General features: G+C 39.1%; 1 protein-coding gene across 1 annotated transcript in view; it reads left to right on the forward strand.

Moving 5' to 3' along the window:
• LOC105487964 (PDS5 cohesin associated factor A) overlaps positions 1–17222 on the forward strand; it is a 170830-nt gene that overhangs the window by 123875 nt on the left and 29733 nt on the right. Inside the window, exons 24-28 of the mRNA XM_071093702.1 lie at positions 635–758; positions 1023–1227; positions 1763–1877; positions 15678–15810; positions 16357–16476. Coding sequence (XP_070949803.1) covers positions 635–758; positions 1023–1227; positions 1763–1877; positions 15678–15810; positions 16357–16476 — 697 coding nt within the window. The remainder of the gene's footprint in view (positions 1–634; positions 759–1022; positions 1228–1762; positions 1878–15677; positions 15811–16356; positions 16477–17222) is intronic.

Here is a 17222-nt window from a genome sequence, read left to right on the forward strand (position 1 = left end):
AGTGCAGTGGTGTGAACTTGGCTCACCAACCTCCGCCTCTCAGGTTCAAGCAATTCTCCTGCCTGAGGCTTCCGAGTAGCTGGGAGTACAAGTGCGCACCACCATGCTCAGCTAATTTTTTTGTATTTTTAGTAGAGACAGGGTTTCACCATGTTGGCCAGGATGGTCTCAATCTCTTGACCTCGTGATCCGCCAACCTCGGCCTCCCAATGTGCTGGAATTACAAGTGTGAGCCACCGTGCCCAGCCACTTTAATCAAGTTTTTGACAATCAATATGTATTTCTCTTAAAATGAGGGATACTCCTGATGTAAAGAGTTTTTCCTAACCTTGCAATTACTGTGGTTGCAAGAATAAGCAGAGTTGTTGGGATGTGGTAAAGTATCTAACTTAGAGCTGGCCTAGAAATGAAGGCAGGTAAATTTGTAATCAGAAAGTCACAATGATTTGATTTGATTATGAAAGTCACAATCCCTTGTGTTAAGTTCATGGACTCAAAGTAGCTTTCCCATATTTGTACTTCATTTTAAGCATAAATTATCCTCTAAGGACCCTACATTCAAAAAGGGACAAAAGCATTTTTATGAATGATAATGGTTATAGGAAATGTTTATTTCTTTTTTGTTTGTTTATAGTAAATCTGATATGTCTCGCTTGCGATTAGCTGCTGGTAGTGCCATAATGAAGCTTGCTCAGGAACCTTGTTACCATGAAATTATTACCCCAGAACAGTTTCAGCTCTGTGCACTTGTTATTAATGTAAGTAACAATCTTATTTTTGTCAATTACTTGTCTTCAAAGTTGAATACGTTATTTTTCTATGGATACAAATCCATTTATTATGTGAATATATGCACAAAAGGTACTGCTATTATTACCTGTTTAACTGTCTTCCAATTATTATATTATTTATTCCCCCATATAATTATTTTTTTTAATTGAAGAAAACATTAAGAATACTTAAACTGCTGGGTTTTTGTTTAATAAATGGTTGCCAATTTAAGTTTTTCTGTGCTGCTGTAGGATGAATGTTACCAAGTAAGGCAGATATTTGCTCAGAAGCTACATAAGGCACTTGTGAAGTTACTGCTCCCATTGGAGTATATGGCGATCTTTGCCTTGTGTGCCAAAGATCCTGTGAAGGAGAGAAGAGCACACGCACGACAGTGTTTACTGAAAAATATCAGTATACGCAGGGAATACATTAAACAGAACCCTATGGCTACTGGTAAGTAACTCAAAGTTCTCTGTGCGCAAATATATTTTGTCAGTGTATCAATTTTTAGTTTTTTTTTTCTTGTCATGTGTTTTTATTATAGTTTATAATAAAACTGGGAGTTTTATAGAATACTGTCATTGTAGTTATTATGTACTTAAAAACTGAACTCCTCAGTCCTGTTTATGCTGCATTAACTCCTGGCAAACTGCATTTTTCCTACAGGATCAGGAGTGTGGTTTAATTTGAACATATTGCTCGGATGTCAGACTAAATAATTTTTTCCTAGCTTTGCCAGGGACCTGTTGTTTAATGGGTTTACTATCTGATACCTTTGACTTTAATATCTTTCAAAAGTGAAATATAACTCCATACCAGGTACCAGAAAAAGAAATTGAAAAGTGAAGTGCAAAGTATTTTAGTATCCAGCTATCATGTTGCGTCTAATTTAGAAATAACTGAGGGAAAAAATGGAAACTTAAGTGGTTAGAACTCAGTCCACTAAGACATTTTATAAAGATTGTTTTTAATAATGTTTTTACTTCAGAGAAATTATTATCACTGTTGCCTGAATATGTAGTTCCATACATGATTCACCTTCTGGCCCATGATCCAGATTTCACAAGATCACAAGATGTTGATCAGCTTCGTGATATCAAAGAGTAAGTCTTGTTTTTCGAGAACTCTAAAAATTATGTTTAGTTTTCAATAAATGGTAAATTATGTATTGTTATGTTAATATTTCCATTAGAATTAGAATCTCCTTATGGTTTTATTCATTTATTATAAATTGCCAGTTTCATCTTTCAAAAATTTTCCCATCTGCCAGGTTTTGGTTGTTCATTTTCTGTTTGTTTGCAGCTAGTCAAGCTATCCAGGTCTTTGAAATAGGTTAGTTTGGTTATCTTAGATATTATATTTGATTTTTACTATTTATTTTGAGAGAGTTTGAATATGGGAAGAGTACTGAAGTGTGTGAAATAATTGGAGTTGGAACTGAAAACAGTGGAGCATATTTTTTATTCTTTGTTCTGTCTAGCATGCAAGAGCTTCGAGTATCTTTTAAAATTTTTTTGGATACATAATAATTGTACACATTTATGAGGTACACATAATATTTTGGTACGTGCATATAGTGTGTAATGAGAAAATCAGAATAATTAAGATATCCATCCCCTCTTCATCCCAGGCAATCGGAGCTGCAATGAGCTATGATCAAGCCACTGCACCCCAGCCTGGGTGATAGAGTGAGACCCTGTCTCTAAAAAATAATAGTAACAATAAAATTGTTAAAATACAAATAAGTTATTGTTAACTATAGTCACCCTACCGTGGTATCAAATGTCAGAACTTATTCCTTGTATCTAAGTGTATTTTTGTACCCATTAACTAGTCTCTTTTTTTTTCCCCCGAGATAGAGTCTTGCTCTGTCACACAGGCTGGAGTGCAGTGGCACGATTTTGGCTCACTGCAACATCTGCCTCCCTGGTTCAAGTGATTCTCCCATCTCAGACTCCTGAGTAGCTGGGACTGCAGGTGCTTGCCACCACTCCTGGCTAATTCTTTTTTTGTATTTTTGTTAGAGATGGGGTTTTACCATGTTGGCCAGGCTGGTCTCCTGACCTCATGATCCGCCTGCCTCAGCCTCCCCAAGTGCTGGAATTACAGACATCAGCCACTGCACCTGGCACCCAGTCTCTCTTTATTCCCCCTTTCCTTCTACACTTGACAGCCTCTGGTAACCACCCTTCTACTCTCTGCCTGTATAAGATCTTCATTTTTATTTTATTTTATGTTTTTAATGAGACAAGTTCTTTTTCTACCCCCAGGCTGAAGTGCAGTGGTGTGATCAGGGCTTATTGTACCCTGACCTCCTGGGCTAAAATAGTCTTCCACCTCAGCTTCCCGAGTAGCTGGGACTACATGTGCCACCATGCCCAGCTAATTTTTATGTTTTTTGTAGAAATGGGGTCTCACTGTGTTGCCCAGGCTGGTCTCAAATTCCTGGACTCACGTGACCCTCCTGCCTCAGCCTCCCGAAGTGCTAGGATCTTCACTCTTTTAGTGCTCACAAAAAAAGTGCCTTCACACTTTTAGTGCTCACATATGAGCGAGACCATGTGATATTTGTCTCTGCTTGGCTTATTTCACTGAGCATAATGACTTCAAGCTCTGTTCATATTGCTGAAAATGACAGAATTTCATTCTTTTTTATGGATGAATGATTTTTCATTGTGTGTGTATATATCCTACATTTTCCTAATTAATTTATCTGTTGAGGGACACTTAGGTTGATTCCATATCTTGGCTGTTGTGAATAGTGCTACAGTAAATATAGAAATGCATCTGTCTCTTAGATGTACTAATTTCCTTTCTTTTTTTTTTTTTTTTTTTTTTTTTTTTTTTTGAGACAAGTGTCACTCTGTTGCCCAGGCTGGAGTGCAGTGGCATTAATTTAACTCACTGTAACCTCTGCCTCCCCCACTTCAAGCTATTCTCATGCCTCAGCCTCCCAAGGAGTTAGTACTACAGACGTGTACCACCACGACCAGCTAATTTTTATATTTTTAGTAGAGACCGGTTTTCACCATATTGCCCAGGTGGGTCTCCAACTACTGGCCTCAAGTGATCCACCCACCTGGGCCTCCCAAAGTGCTGGGATTACAGGCATGAGCCACCGTGCCCGGCCAAGATATACTGAATGCCTTTATTTTGGATATATATCCAGCAGTGGGATTGCTGGATGATATGGCAGATCTGTTTTTGGGTTTTTTTGGTGTTTTTTTTTTTTTTTTTGAGAAACCTTCTTTTTTTTCTCTCTCTCTCTTTATAGAGATAGGATCTTGTTATGTTGCCCAGGCTGGTCTTGAACTCCTGGGCTCAAGCAGTCCTCCCACCTTGGCCTCCCAAACTTCTGGGATTACAGGCATGAGCCACCACACCCAGCCTGGGAAACCATGGTGTCCCCACTGACTGGAGCACTGAGTAGTCACGAAAGTTCAAGCACAATCAGTGCCCTGCTCTTTGTCCCCAGTTCATCCCAGGTGGTTCTGCCCATCTAGCACTCCCAGTGGTTCTCATGGGACAGGACTGGAGTGGGCTTCCCAGACTTGTGGAGAGCTCAGAGTTCCACCTCCAGTTCCCTCCTCTCATCTCAGAATTTCTAGGGAAATTGTGTGCAAGTGGTGTTCTGACAGTTTAGGAGATCAGGGTGGTGCAGTCTGAAATTGAACTGTTTCTCTTACCAGTGGTGGCATCACTCAGTTCTTCTCCTGCTTCTGGTGCATTAAAGATGGTATTCTTGTCTTAAATATTTTCTAGATGTTCTACCATCTTGCTGAAATCATTTCCATTTTTGTGTATCTTTAAACATAATTTTTAAATTACCATGTAATTTGAAGTTCCAAATAATGTTTTTCATGGCGGGTGTGGTGACTCTCACCCGTATTCCCAGCTACTTGGAAGGCTGAGGTGGAAGGATTGCTCGAGCCCAGGAGTGGAAGGCTGCAGTGAGCTCTGATCCAGCTACTACATTCTATCCTGGGTGACAGGAAACCCGGTCTGGTTTTTTTTGTTTGTTTAAGGTTTTCAAAATGTAGTTACATAACTTTATGGAAACTAGTAAGTTATTGTGTCAGAAACAATTTTTTTGTTAATTGTGTTAAATATATATAGTAAAATTTGCCGGTTTTAACCACTTTTAATCATACAATTAAGTGGAGAAATGTCCAGTGACTTTGCCCTTTTATGTTAATTGGGTTATCTTTTTGTTATTGAGTTGTAAGAGTTCTTTTTGTATTTGGGTATTTATCTCTTATCGGGTATATCATTTACATTCTTGATAGTATCCTTTGATGCACGAAAGTTTTCACTTTAATGAAGCCCAGTGTATTTTTTCTTTTGTTGCCTATACAGTACTTTTGTTATCATAATTAAGGAGCCAAATCCAAGTTTATAAACATTTTTTACTGTGTTTTTGGCCAGGCACAGTGGCTCACGCCTGTAATCCCAGCATTTTGGAAGACCAAGGTGGGTGGATCACCTGAGGTCAGGAGTTCGAGACCAGTCTGACCAACATGGTGAAACCCTATCTCTACTAAAAATATAAGAAATTAGCTGTGTGTTGTGGCGAGCACCTGTAATCCCAGCTACTCGGGAGGCTGAGGCAGGAGAATCGCTTGAACCTGGGAGGCGGAGGTTGCAGTGAGCCAAGGTCGCACCGTTGCACTCCAGCCTGGACAATAACAGCAAAACTCTGTCTTAAAAAAAAGAAAATTTTACTGCATTTCCTTCCATGACTTATAGTTTTAGCTCTTTAGTTAAGATCTTTGATCCTTTGTAAATTCATTGCTGCAGGTGGTATAAGGTAAACATTCAGATTCATTATTTTGTTTGTGAATATCCAATTTTTCCAGTACCATTTGTTGAAGAGACTGTTCTTTCCCCAAAGATTGGTTTTGGCACCCTTGTCAAATATCAACTGACCGTATATGCAAGTGCTTACTTCTGGGCGCTCAATCCTATTTAATTTGTATGTCTGGCCTTATACCATGTAACTCTGTCATTACTGTAACTTTATAATAAGTTTCAGAGTTGGAAAGGCTGATTTCTGTTCTTTTTCAAGATTGTTTTGGCTTTTGATATTTCCTATGAATTTTAGGTTGCATTTATCTATATTTCTAAAAAATTCCATTGTTCTTTGATAGGAATGGCATTGAATCTGTATATTGCCTTGGGTGATACTATCTTACCAGTATTAAGTCTTCTAATCTGTTAGCACAGGATGTCTTTGCATTTATTTCGGCCTTTAATTTTTTATTTTTATTTTATTTTATTTTATCTTATCTTATTTATTTTTCCAGCACTGTTCTGTAGTTTTCTAGGTACGGGTCTTTGTCTTCCTTGGTTAAATTTATTTCTAAACATTTTATTCTTGGCCAGGCATGGTGGCTCACACCTGTAATCCCAGCAATTTTGGGAGGCCGGAGCGGGAGAATTGCTTGGGCCTGGGAATTTGAGACCAGCCTGGCAGCATAGTGAGACTCTGTCTCTTTTTAAAAAATTAAACAGAAAAAAGAAAATGGGTTATTGATGTCTGCAGTTCTTATTAAGGCACTCTATTTCTCCCTTCAATTCTGTTGATTTTTTGCTTCATAGATTTGGGGACTTTCTTGTTTGTTTTGTATATATTTATTACACTTACATTTTCTTGCTAGATTGACCTTTTATCAGTATAGTCCTTGTGGTCTCTTGTTAGCTTTTTGACTTTAAATCTGTTTTATCTAATAATAAAATAGCCACTTATCTCTACTGTTACATGATATATCTTTTACATTAAAAGTAATTACTGGCCGGGCGCGGTGGCTCAAGCCTGTAATCCCAGCACTTTGGGAGGCCGAGACAGGCGGATCACGAGGTCAGGAGATCGAGACCATCCTGGCTAACACGGTGAAACCCCGTCTCTACTAAAAAATACAAAAAACTAGCCGGGCGAGGTGGCGGGTGCCTGTAGTCCCAGCTCCTTGGGAGGCTGAGGCAGGAGAATGGCGTGAACCCAGGAGGCGGAGCTTGCAGTGAGCTGAGATCCGGCCACTGCACTCCAGCCTGGGCGACAGAGCCAGACTCCGTCTCCAAAAAAAAAAAAAAAAAAGTAATTACCGATAAGGAAGGAGTTTTGCTAAATAGCTGTGTATTTTCTTCTTTTTTTTTTTTTTGAGACAGAGTCTCGCTCTGTCACCCACGCTGGAGTGCAGTGGCGCGGCGCGATCTCTGCTCACTGCAAACTCCACTGCCTCCTGGGTTCACGCCATTCTCCTGCCTCAGCCTCCCTAGAAGCTGGGACTACAGGCGCCCGCCACCACGCCTGGCTAATTTTTTTATGTTTTTAGTACAGACGGGGTTTCACCGTGTTCGTCAGGATGGTCTCGATCTCCTGACCTCGTGATCCACCCGCATTGGCCTCTCAAAGTGCTGGGATTACAGGCCTGAGCCACCGCGCCTGGCCTTAGCTGTGTATTTTCTGCATGTCTTGTTTTTTGTTGAATTCCTCCAATTTTGCCTCTTTCTTTTGTATTTAGTTGACTTTTTTGTGGTGAACCTTCTGACTTCTCTTTTGTAAAATTTTTAGCTATTTCATTAGGTTTTAGATCACAGCTGACACCTCAAATTTATAACAACCTATTTCGAATAATAGTAAATTTGTTTCAATAGCTTATGGACACATTGCTCCTCTACATCTGTATTTTCCCTCCCTTTATTTTTTATTATCACAAATCACATCTTTATAGGCTATATTCCCATTTACTTAGATTTACAGTTACTGTTTTATGCATTTGCCTTTTATTTTTATTTTATTTATTTATTTTTTTTTGAGACAGAGTCTCACTCTGTTGCCCAGGCTGGAGTGCAGTGTCACAATCTCGGCTCATTGCAACCTCCGCCTTCCAGGTTCAAGCAATTCTCCTGCCTCAGCCTCCTGAGTACCTGAGATTACAGGTGCCCGCCACCAAGCCCGGCTAATTTTTGTATCTTTGGTAGAGACGAGGTTTCACCATGTTGGCCAGGCTGGTCTCGAACTCCTGACCTCAGGAGATCCACCCACCTTGGCCTCCCAAAGTACTGGGATTACAGGCATGAGCCACCACGCCCAGCCGCATTTTCCTTTTAAATCATGTATGAAAAAAATGAGTTATGAGCCAAAGTACAATAATACTGTCTTTTAAATGTACCTATATGGTTACTTTCACCAGATTTACTTATTTCTTCTTGTGGCTTTAAATTACTATCTAGTGTTCTTTCATTTCAGCCTGATAGACTCACTTTAGCATTTCTCATACGACAGGTCTGCTAATGACAAACTCCCTTTGCTTTTGTTTATTTGGAAAATGTGTTGGTTTTGTATTTATTCTTGGACAAAGACAAATCTTACATAGGATATAAGATTCTTTAAAAAAAAAAAAGATTCTCGGTTGATGAGTTGTTCGTTGACCCCGTTCATCAACGGGGTTTTTTGTTTTTTGTTTTTATAGAACTTGAGGATATCATCCCACCACTGCCTCTTAGCCATTATGGTTTCTGATGAGAAATCAGCTGTTATTCTTATTGAGGATCCTTTAACATGAGTCACTTCCTTCTTGGCTGCTTTGAAGAGACCTTTATCCTTTATCTCTTTATCACGTGTTCAACCATTTGACCCTAATGTGTCTCAGTGTGGGTCTTAGATTTCATCCTGCTTGGAGATCACTGAGTTTCTTGGATGTATAAATTCACATCTTTCATAAAATTTGCAAGTTTTTGACCATTATTTCGTCAAATATCTTTTCTGCCACTTTCTGTCTTTCCATTTGGGAATTCCATGATGTGTATGTTAGTATTTCTGATTGTGTCTTGCAGGTTCTTTAGATTTTGTTTTTCTTCATTCTCTTTTCTTTCTGTTCAGACTGAGTATTTTCAATTGACTTATCTACAGGTTTGCTGAATCTTTCTGCCTGCTGTAGTCTGCCATTGAATCCTCCTAGAGTGAATTTTTAATTTCAGCTGTTATACTTTTCTGTCCTGGAATTCCTGCTTGGTTCGTTTTAATTATTTCTGTCTCTTTATCAGTATTCTCTGCTTGTTCATACATATAATTATCTTTGTTTCTTTTATCTCATTGAGTATATTTAAGACAGTTGATTTAATGTCTTTGACTAGTCACTCTAAAATCTGGGCCTCCTCAGGGTTAATTCCTATTTCTTTCTTCTCCCCTGTGAGTTAGTCATATTTGCCTGATTATGTGATTTGTAGTTTTTTGTTAGTAATTGGACATTTTAAGTACTATAATGTGATAACTCTAAAAATCTGGTTCTTCCCCTCTTTCTAGATTGCTTTTGGTTCTTGTAGGGCGCAGTCCACCATTCTGACTTTTCTAAACTACTTTCACAAAGTCTGTATTCCTTGTTTTGTGTAGGCCTTGAAGTTATAGTTCTGTTATCTTTATGGTCAGCCTGTGACCCTGACATAGATTCCCTTCACTGTTGAGACTCATCCCCTCTCCCATCAAACCAGGTGTTTACCTCCTGGTTGCTGGGTCCCATGAGCTTCCAGAGTTCTGCACAGGTGATTATGATTGGTTTTTTCCAGCTTTCGTTTTGTTGTTGCAATTGATATCTAAAATTTCTTAACTCTGCCGTTTTTCTGACATCAGTAATAATTTATTTGAATTTGGAAAATCTTACTTAAATATAGCCTTTAATGTTTATTTAATTTTTTTTTTGCTCTGTCGCCCAGGCTGTAGTGCAATGGCGCCATCTCGGCTCACTGCAAGCTCCACCTCCCGGGTTCACGCCATTCTCCTGCCTCAGCCTCCCGAGTAGCTGGAACTACAGGCACCGGCCACCATGCCCGGCTAATTTTTTGTATTTTTAGTAGAGACGGGTTTTCACTGTGGTCTCCATCTCCTGACCTCGTGATCCGCCCACCTCGGCCTCCCCAAGTGCTGGGATTACAGGCATGAGCCACCGCGCCCGGCCACCTTTAATGTTTAATGATTACCTTTCTCCTTTATTGATATTCAGTAAGATAAAATTGAAAATGAATTCATTAAGAAGAAAATAATTATTCATAATTATACCCCCTAAAAGCCCATCATTGCTATTAACAGTTTGGTCTGTATCTTTCAACACTTTTTCTTCTTTATATGTTATACTTCCTTAACAAATATTTATAGAGTACTTTCGATGTGCCAGGTATGCTAGGTTCTTGGGCTGTGAGGTTATGTAATATGAGTATCATATATATTCCCTTAAGGTTTACAATCTAATGGAAGATGAAGAAGGGTGAAGAGGTGGTTACAATATGGTATGTGATATATGCTCTGCTGTTGTGAGAGTACCTAGAATAGGCACATAACTCACACTTGGAGGGAGTCAGAAGTTAGAGGAGGAAGGAAAAATAATCTGTAGAGCAGAACTTCTAATAGTGTAGACTTCAAACATATCACTGCTGGAAAGAACAGAGAATCAGAAAACGACCTAGAGGAAGAATATTGGAGGTCAAGGAGCAGCAGTTTGGAAAAATGATCAGGAACCCGCTAACTTTCATTGGCTTTTTATTATATGTTAAGTGTACTGGAAATATTACCTCATTTATTCTTGAGAACAATGGGATAATTACTGTTGTTCCCATTTTATTTTTGTTTTTGTTTATGTTTTGAGATGGAGTCTTGTTCTGTCGCCCAGGTTGGAGTGCAGTGGTGTGATCTTGGCTCATTGCAACCTCCGCCTCCCAGGTTCAAGTGATTCTCCTGCCTTAACATCCCGAAGTAGCTGGGACCACAGGCATGCACCACCATGCTCGGCAAATTTTTGTATTTTTTTAAAGAGATGGAGTTTCACCATGTTGGCCAGGCTGGTTTCAAACTCCGGGCCTCAGGTAATCCACCCGCTTCGACCTCCCAAAGTGCTGGGATTACAGGTGTGAGCCACCGCACCCATCCCGTTGTTCCCATTTTACAAATGAAGATACCAGCAAGGGTAAAGTCACACAGCTAATAAGTGTCCTTTGAATTTAACAACAAACTGTATTTATTTGCTTACTGGTTGGAAAAATTGTTTAAAATCTGTTTAGCAACAAAGCACTCACTGATAACCTTGGCAGGGGCAGCTGTAGTAAAGCAATGCAGATGAAAGCCAAATTGCCAACAGATAAGGAATACATATCGTTTAGACAAATCTTTTTAAAAAATTGGCTATGAACTGGGGAGGAAGAAGGCAATGGAAAGTATTTAAGGAGCCAGGGGATAAAGTGTGGTTGTAGGTAAAAGAAACGATGGTAATAAATTGAGGTGAGGACTTCTAAAAGAAGAATTTGTGAGGCGGTGGGATCTTAAAGATAGATAAAGGGAAGGCCAGGAAATAAAAATAATTTTCCAGGACTGCTGTTAAGTAGTTGAGGAGGTCTCATCTAATGACTTAGGCTTCTAAATGATAAAGGAGCAGAGTCTACTGGTAGGTGAGGGTGATAGAATTAGATATGAGTAGTGTAAAGATTGGAAACAGCTGCTGTGAAGAAGTAGCTAAAAATCCTGGTGACACATAGGATAGCTGGCTAGCATAAAGTACCAAGTTAAAAATTTTAAATTTATAATTATATCAAGCTTCTCAGCTACATGGTTTTTCTGTAGCATTAAACAATTCTAAATATAGCTGTCAAGAAGCCAAAGACTTGGATTGTTCTTGAGTTTTTCAAAGCAAGTGTACCAGAAGAAAAATTGGTAAGAGAGTTGACACTGTTTTCAAAAAAGTGATTAAAATGTTGAGAGGTCATGACAAGAGGATTATTTAAGTCCAGGATTTCAGGACCAGCCTGAGCAACATAGCAGGACCCTATCTCTACAAATAATTTTTTTGAATTGACTTGGTGTTGTAACATGTGCCTGTAGTCCCAGCTACTCGAGAAGCTGAGGCAGGAGCGTCACTTGAGCCCAGGAGGTAGGCTGCAGTGAATTTATAATTTCACAGGTGAACAATTTCTAAAGATTAACCAAGTCTAGGAATGTCTGAGGCAGTGAAATGTCTTAGGCAAAGAAAATTTACCAGGATTGGAACCGCCAAAGAATTAGGAAATCGTGTTGAGTAGGTTGCCCAGAAAATAGGCAGGACTTAAAGATGGAGTCGAGGAAAAATGTCATCCAGAAACTAAATGAACGCAAGGAACATAGGGAAGCTGATAGATAAGTTGACAAGGAGAGGATGGTAGAAGCAGCCAAATGGCACAAGCTTCCTTGGAGTAATTGTACATAAACATGAAAGAATAACTGGAATCAGCATTGGGGATGATAGAAGCTGAACCCACTCTCTGACCCTGAGTATGCATCATCTGATAGAATGAGCAGTTACAACTTTAGGGGAATGCAAGGCAAGCATTCTTGGAGTGGGGGTATGGTTTCAGTTATGGCAAAAAGGTGAAGTGAGCATTCATTGAAGTTTCTTTTTGGGGTGAAAGTATATTCCAGAGAGCTCAGTGAAAAGACATTGAGATGGAGAGGAATTAGCTCCTTTGGATAAGGCAAGAAGAAGCAGAGGATTATGGGAGTCTGTGTACTTCGTAGGATGGGTAAACATTAATGATTACATTTCTTGGGCAGTATTGAGGATGCAGAAGTGAGACACGGCCCCAGGGTTTTCATCATATTCTAATTTCACAAAATGCCATTTTAATGTCTATTTTATATTGTTTTATAATACGTTTTGTTTTGTATTGTTTTGTGTCCTGTTTTAAACGTAACATTATATTGAACAGCTTCCAAGTACTAAAATTTATTGAGTCAATTGGTTCATGTTAGGTAGCACATTAGTCTCAGCATGTTTGCATAAAATTAAGGTGGAATTGGCGTTCTTATCACAAAACAATCATATTTTTTTCCAGTGACTTCAAGGAATAAATTCTCTATTATGGGCCGGGCGCGGTGGCTCAAGCCTGTAATCCCAGCACTTTGGGAGGCCGAGACGGGCGGATCACGAGGTCAGGAGATCGAGACCATCCTGGCTAACACGGTGAAACCCCGTCTCTACTAAGAAATACAAAAAATAGCCGGGCGAGGTGGCAGCGCCTGTAGTCCCAGCTACTCGGGAGGCTGAGGCCGGAGAATGGCGTGAACCCGGGAGGCAGAGCTTGCAGTGAGCTGAGATCCGGCCACTGCACTCCAGCCTGGGCTACAGAGCGAGACTCCGTCTCAAAAAAAAAAAAAAAAAAATTCTCTATTATGTTGATGTGCATTCAAGTATTTTATATATATACTAATGTTTAAAACCTTATTGCAAGATTTTTTTGTTACAACTTTTTTTTTTTTTTTTTTTTTTTTTTTTTTTTTTTTTTTGAGACTGAGTCTGGCTCTGTCGCCCAGGCTGGAGTGCAGTGGCCGGATCTCAGCTCACTGCAAGCTCCGCCTCCCGGGTTTACGCCATTCTCCTGCCTCAGCCTCCGGAGTAGCTGGGACCACAGGCGCCCGCCACCTCGCCCGGCTAGTTTTTTGTATTTTTTAGTAGAGACGGGGTTTCACCGTGTTAGCCAGGATGGTCTCGATCTCCTGACCTTGTGATCCGCCCGTCTCGGCCTCCCAAAGTGTGGGATTACAGGCTTGAGCCACCGCGCCCGGCCTGTTACAACTTTTTAAAGAAACGCTGCATAGGAATGCTTCCTCACCTTATCCCCTAAAACTGAGAGTAATCCTAACCCTATACTTTTGTGAAAAGGGATCAAACAAATCTTCAAGTTAATAGAAACTCAACAGAATTCTGACCTAAGAGTTAAGGAAATGACTTCAGTGTTTACATAAATAAATAGAATCCTCAAACCTGTAGAACCTATGTGTTCAGTGTTGCCACCTTTGTCTAGTACATAGTTACTCCGATAATGTTTATTATATTTATTTTGTGTATTTTTGTTAAAAGTATAAAGGCAGACCTGGTTCTAATCCTAGCTCCATCTTTTTATCTCTGTGACCCTAAACAGGTAACGCCTCAAAAAAAATACTCAGACAGCCAAGCGTGGTAGCTTATGCCTGCAATCCCAGCACTTTGTGAGGCCAAGGCGGGTAGATTGCTTGAGCCTAGGAGTTCAAGACAGTCTGGGCAACCTGGCGAAACCCCAGCTCTATAAAAATTAGCCAGACATAGTGGCGAACGCCTATAGTCCCAGCTACTCAGGAAGCTGAGGTAGGAGGATAGTGTGAGCGCCCAGGACACCATGGCTGCTGGGGCTGTGATCACGCCACTGCATTCCAGCCTGAGAGGCAAGCAAGACCCAGTCTTAAAAGACAGACAAAAAAAAAAAATAGGTTCTATATATAATGGTGATGATTTTTCATATTCTTTATAGAGTTATGAGGATTATATGAAGATAAAGTGCTTAGCCTAATGCTTATTAGATAGTAAGCACTCATTAAATATTTGCTAATTTTTATTATATGTGTTGTTATTCATTATTCTGCTCCTTTCTTTGATCAGGATTCTAGCAGTTATCCAATATCTAACTAGCGTTGACAACTCTTTGCCAAAGTTAATAAATATTATTGAAACAATCAACTATCATTTAAGCCATTAAGCTAAAAAACTAATGCATGCTACAGTAGTCTCTTAAAACAGTTACGTGGAATGTAGGAAAAGAAACTTTTACAGAGTATCATCAAAAATAATTTCTCCCCTGTTGATGCAGTAATGTAGTAGTCATGTCACTGCCTGAAAATCCCGGGATCTTTATAAAAACAGGCCCCATTTCCAGATTTGTCTATTTAAGTTCTCCAAGCAATTCTGATGTTCAGCCTGATTTGGGGTTCACTTTCACTTGGAAATTCAAATGTTCCCTTCAGACACAATGTGTTAAATGAATATACAGTGACAAGTGTAGAATAGCAAAAGTGGTTTGAGATTGTGACTCCTTAATTGAGTGGCTGAGTACCACACACATCAGCCTCATAGCACATGCAGTTTAGATTTGTTTCTCAGCAGAACTGCATACCAATTGTAGAACTTCTGCATAGCTTATAAATAATAAAAATACCAAGACTGCTGTGTGTTGATTTGCTCATCATTGCTGGGTGTTAAGATACATCGGATTATCTAAACTTACCTATAGGGTGAATCTGTGTTTTCTTCTGAGAGGGTGTCACCTTTTTGTCCAGGCTGGAGTGCAGTGGTGTGATCATGGCTCACTGCAGCCACAAGTGATCCTCCCACTGCAGCCCTGCAAGTAGCTGGGACTACAGGCACCCACCACCATGCCCAGCTAATTTTTGTATTTTTTTGTAGAAATGGGGTCTCACGGGGTCGGTCTCGAATTTCTTGTTTTGTTTTTTTTCTATTTGAGACGGAGTCTCACTCTGTCACCCAGGCTGGAATGCAGTAGCGCAGTCTTGGCTCACTGCAAGCTCCGCCTCCCGGGTTCATGCCATTCTCCTGCCTCAGCCTCCCAAGAAGCTGGGACTACAGGCGCCTGCCACCACGCCCATCTAATTTTTGTATTTTGGGTAGAGACAGGGTTTCACTGTGTTAGCCAGGATGGTCTCGATTTTCTGACCTCGTGATCCGCCTTCCTTGGCCTCTCAAAGTGCCCGGATTACAGGCATGAACCACCATGCACGGCCTCGAATTTCTGGTTTCAGACAATCTACCCACCGCAGCCTCCCAAAGTGCTGAGGTTGTAGGCATGAGCCACCATGTCCAGCTAGGGTGAATCTTCATATGCCTTATGAAACTGTCAGAATTTCTCATATTAAGCTATGTTTTCATTTTTTATATATTATTTTATGCTTTGATTTTCCATTTGAATAGAGTATTATTAATAGGATAATAACATGTACTAGTCATTAAAGTTGATCATTTTACTTTATTTTATTCAGACAACAGAAATTCCTGTTAACATATTTATTGCTTTAAGCTAAAGCATCTGTCTATATCTAGTCTCTTTAATGTGTTTACATTTAGGTGCCTATGGTTCATGCTTGAAGTTTTAATGACAAAGAATGAAAACAATAGCCATGCCTTTATGAAGAAGATGGCAGAGAACATCAAGTTAACCAGAGATGCCCAGTCTCCAGATGAATCCAAGACAAATGAAGTAAGATGAGTCTTAGGCCAGTGGGTGTTAAGATGTAATAGAAAAATATATTGTCCCACTTTTTTTTTTTTTTTGGGGGGGGGGCCATACATAATAATTTAAGTTTTAGAATGTTTACAAAAGTAAATGAATAGTTTTTATTGCACTTTATTACAAGTGAATTTTATTTCAAGAATCTTCAGTGCTCTGAAAAGACATTATAACCTTAGATCTAGAGGATAAGAATAAAATGTACAACTATGCTATTTTACAAACTTACAGTAAGAGTTACAGACAAATGCTTGTTCTTTTTGTGTGCTTTCTTTGGGTTGGTTCATTCATTTGTTATTTTCCATGCATATTGGCATTCATGTTAAATTCATATAGAGGGATTTTTCTTTACCAGAAGGCTGCATAAACAATGCTGAACAGAAATATGGAATGTTCAAGGAATAAATAACAAACACAGTATCCTTCTTCTAACTCTAATGTATACATTTAGTGGAATTGGTAATTGTGATTATTTTGCAATACTAAAAGTTATATATGATTCGTTTTCTTCCCTAGAAACTGTATACAGTATGTGATGTGGCTCTCTGTGTTATAAATAGTAAAAGTGCTTTGTGCAATGCAGATTCACCAAAGGACCCAGTCCTCCCAATGAAATTTTTTACACAACCTGAAAAGGTAATTTTCTTCCTCTCATTTTTCCTACCACACTAAACTGATTTAAATTTCAGTTACCATCAACCATTGTGGCAAATACTGAATTGTCTTGACTACAGAGTAAAAAAAGAAAATCAGAGTTTATCAAAGAATGGGAGATTGTCTTACACAGCCCTGAACATTATTCTGCCTTGAACAGAAGACTACAAATATTGTTGATCTTATGTTTATTCCAGGAATTTCTAGCATTAGAGTTTTCAGATTTTTAAAATAATTTTAATCTCATTTTATTGAAACGTGGTATTTTTGCAGACAAAAATTTTTAATATTTGGCACACTGTAAGGAGGGACAAGTTCCCTCCTCTAAGCCTCAATTTCTTCATCTTTATAATGCAGATGTTAATAATACATATGGACAATTACTAATATCTAGGTTTATATGAAGAGTTCATCACATAAAACCATTCAATAAATGGTGTTATTAATTAATATACAGTGTATCTATTCTGCTTTCAGCAAGTTGTTTCCCATGTAAGTAAAATTTTCAGGTAACCCAGGTTCTGTTAAGTATTTCCAGCTAATTTGGATTTTTTAAAGCTTTTATTTATTTCCTGCTTTTAGGTAGTATTTTAAACTTGTTTAACTTTCTCCTGTAAATGTATATATATATGCCTCAGTAATGACCCCTTTAGAGCAGTGATTCCCAACCTTTTTGACACCTGGGACCAGTTTCGTGGAAGACAATTTTTCACAGAGAAATTGAGGTG

This window comes from Macaca nemestrina, chromosome 3 (genome assembly GCF_043159975.1).
Source record: "Macaca nemestrina isolate mMacNem1 chromosome 3, mMacNem.hap1, whole genome shotgun sequence".
Classification (NCBI taxonomy): Eukaryota; Metazoa; Chordata; class Mammalia; order Primates; family Cercopithecidae; genus Macaca; species Macaca nemestrina.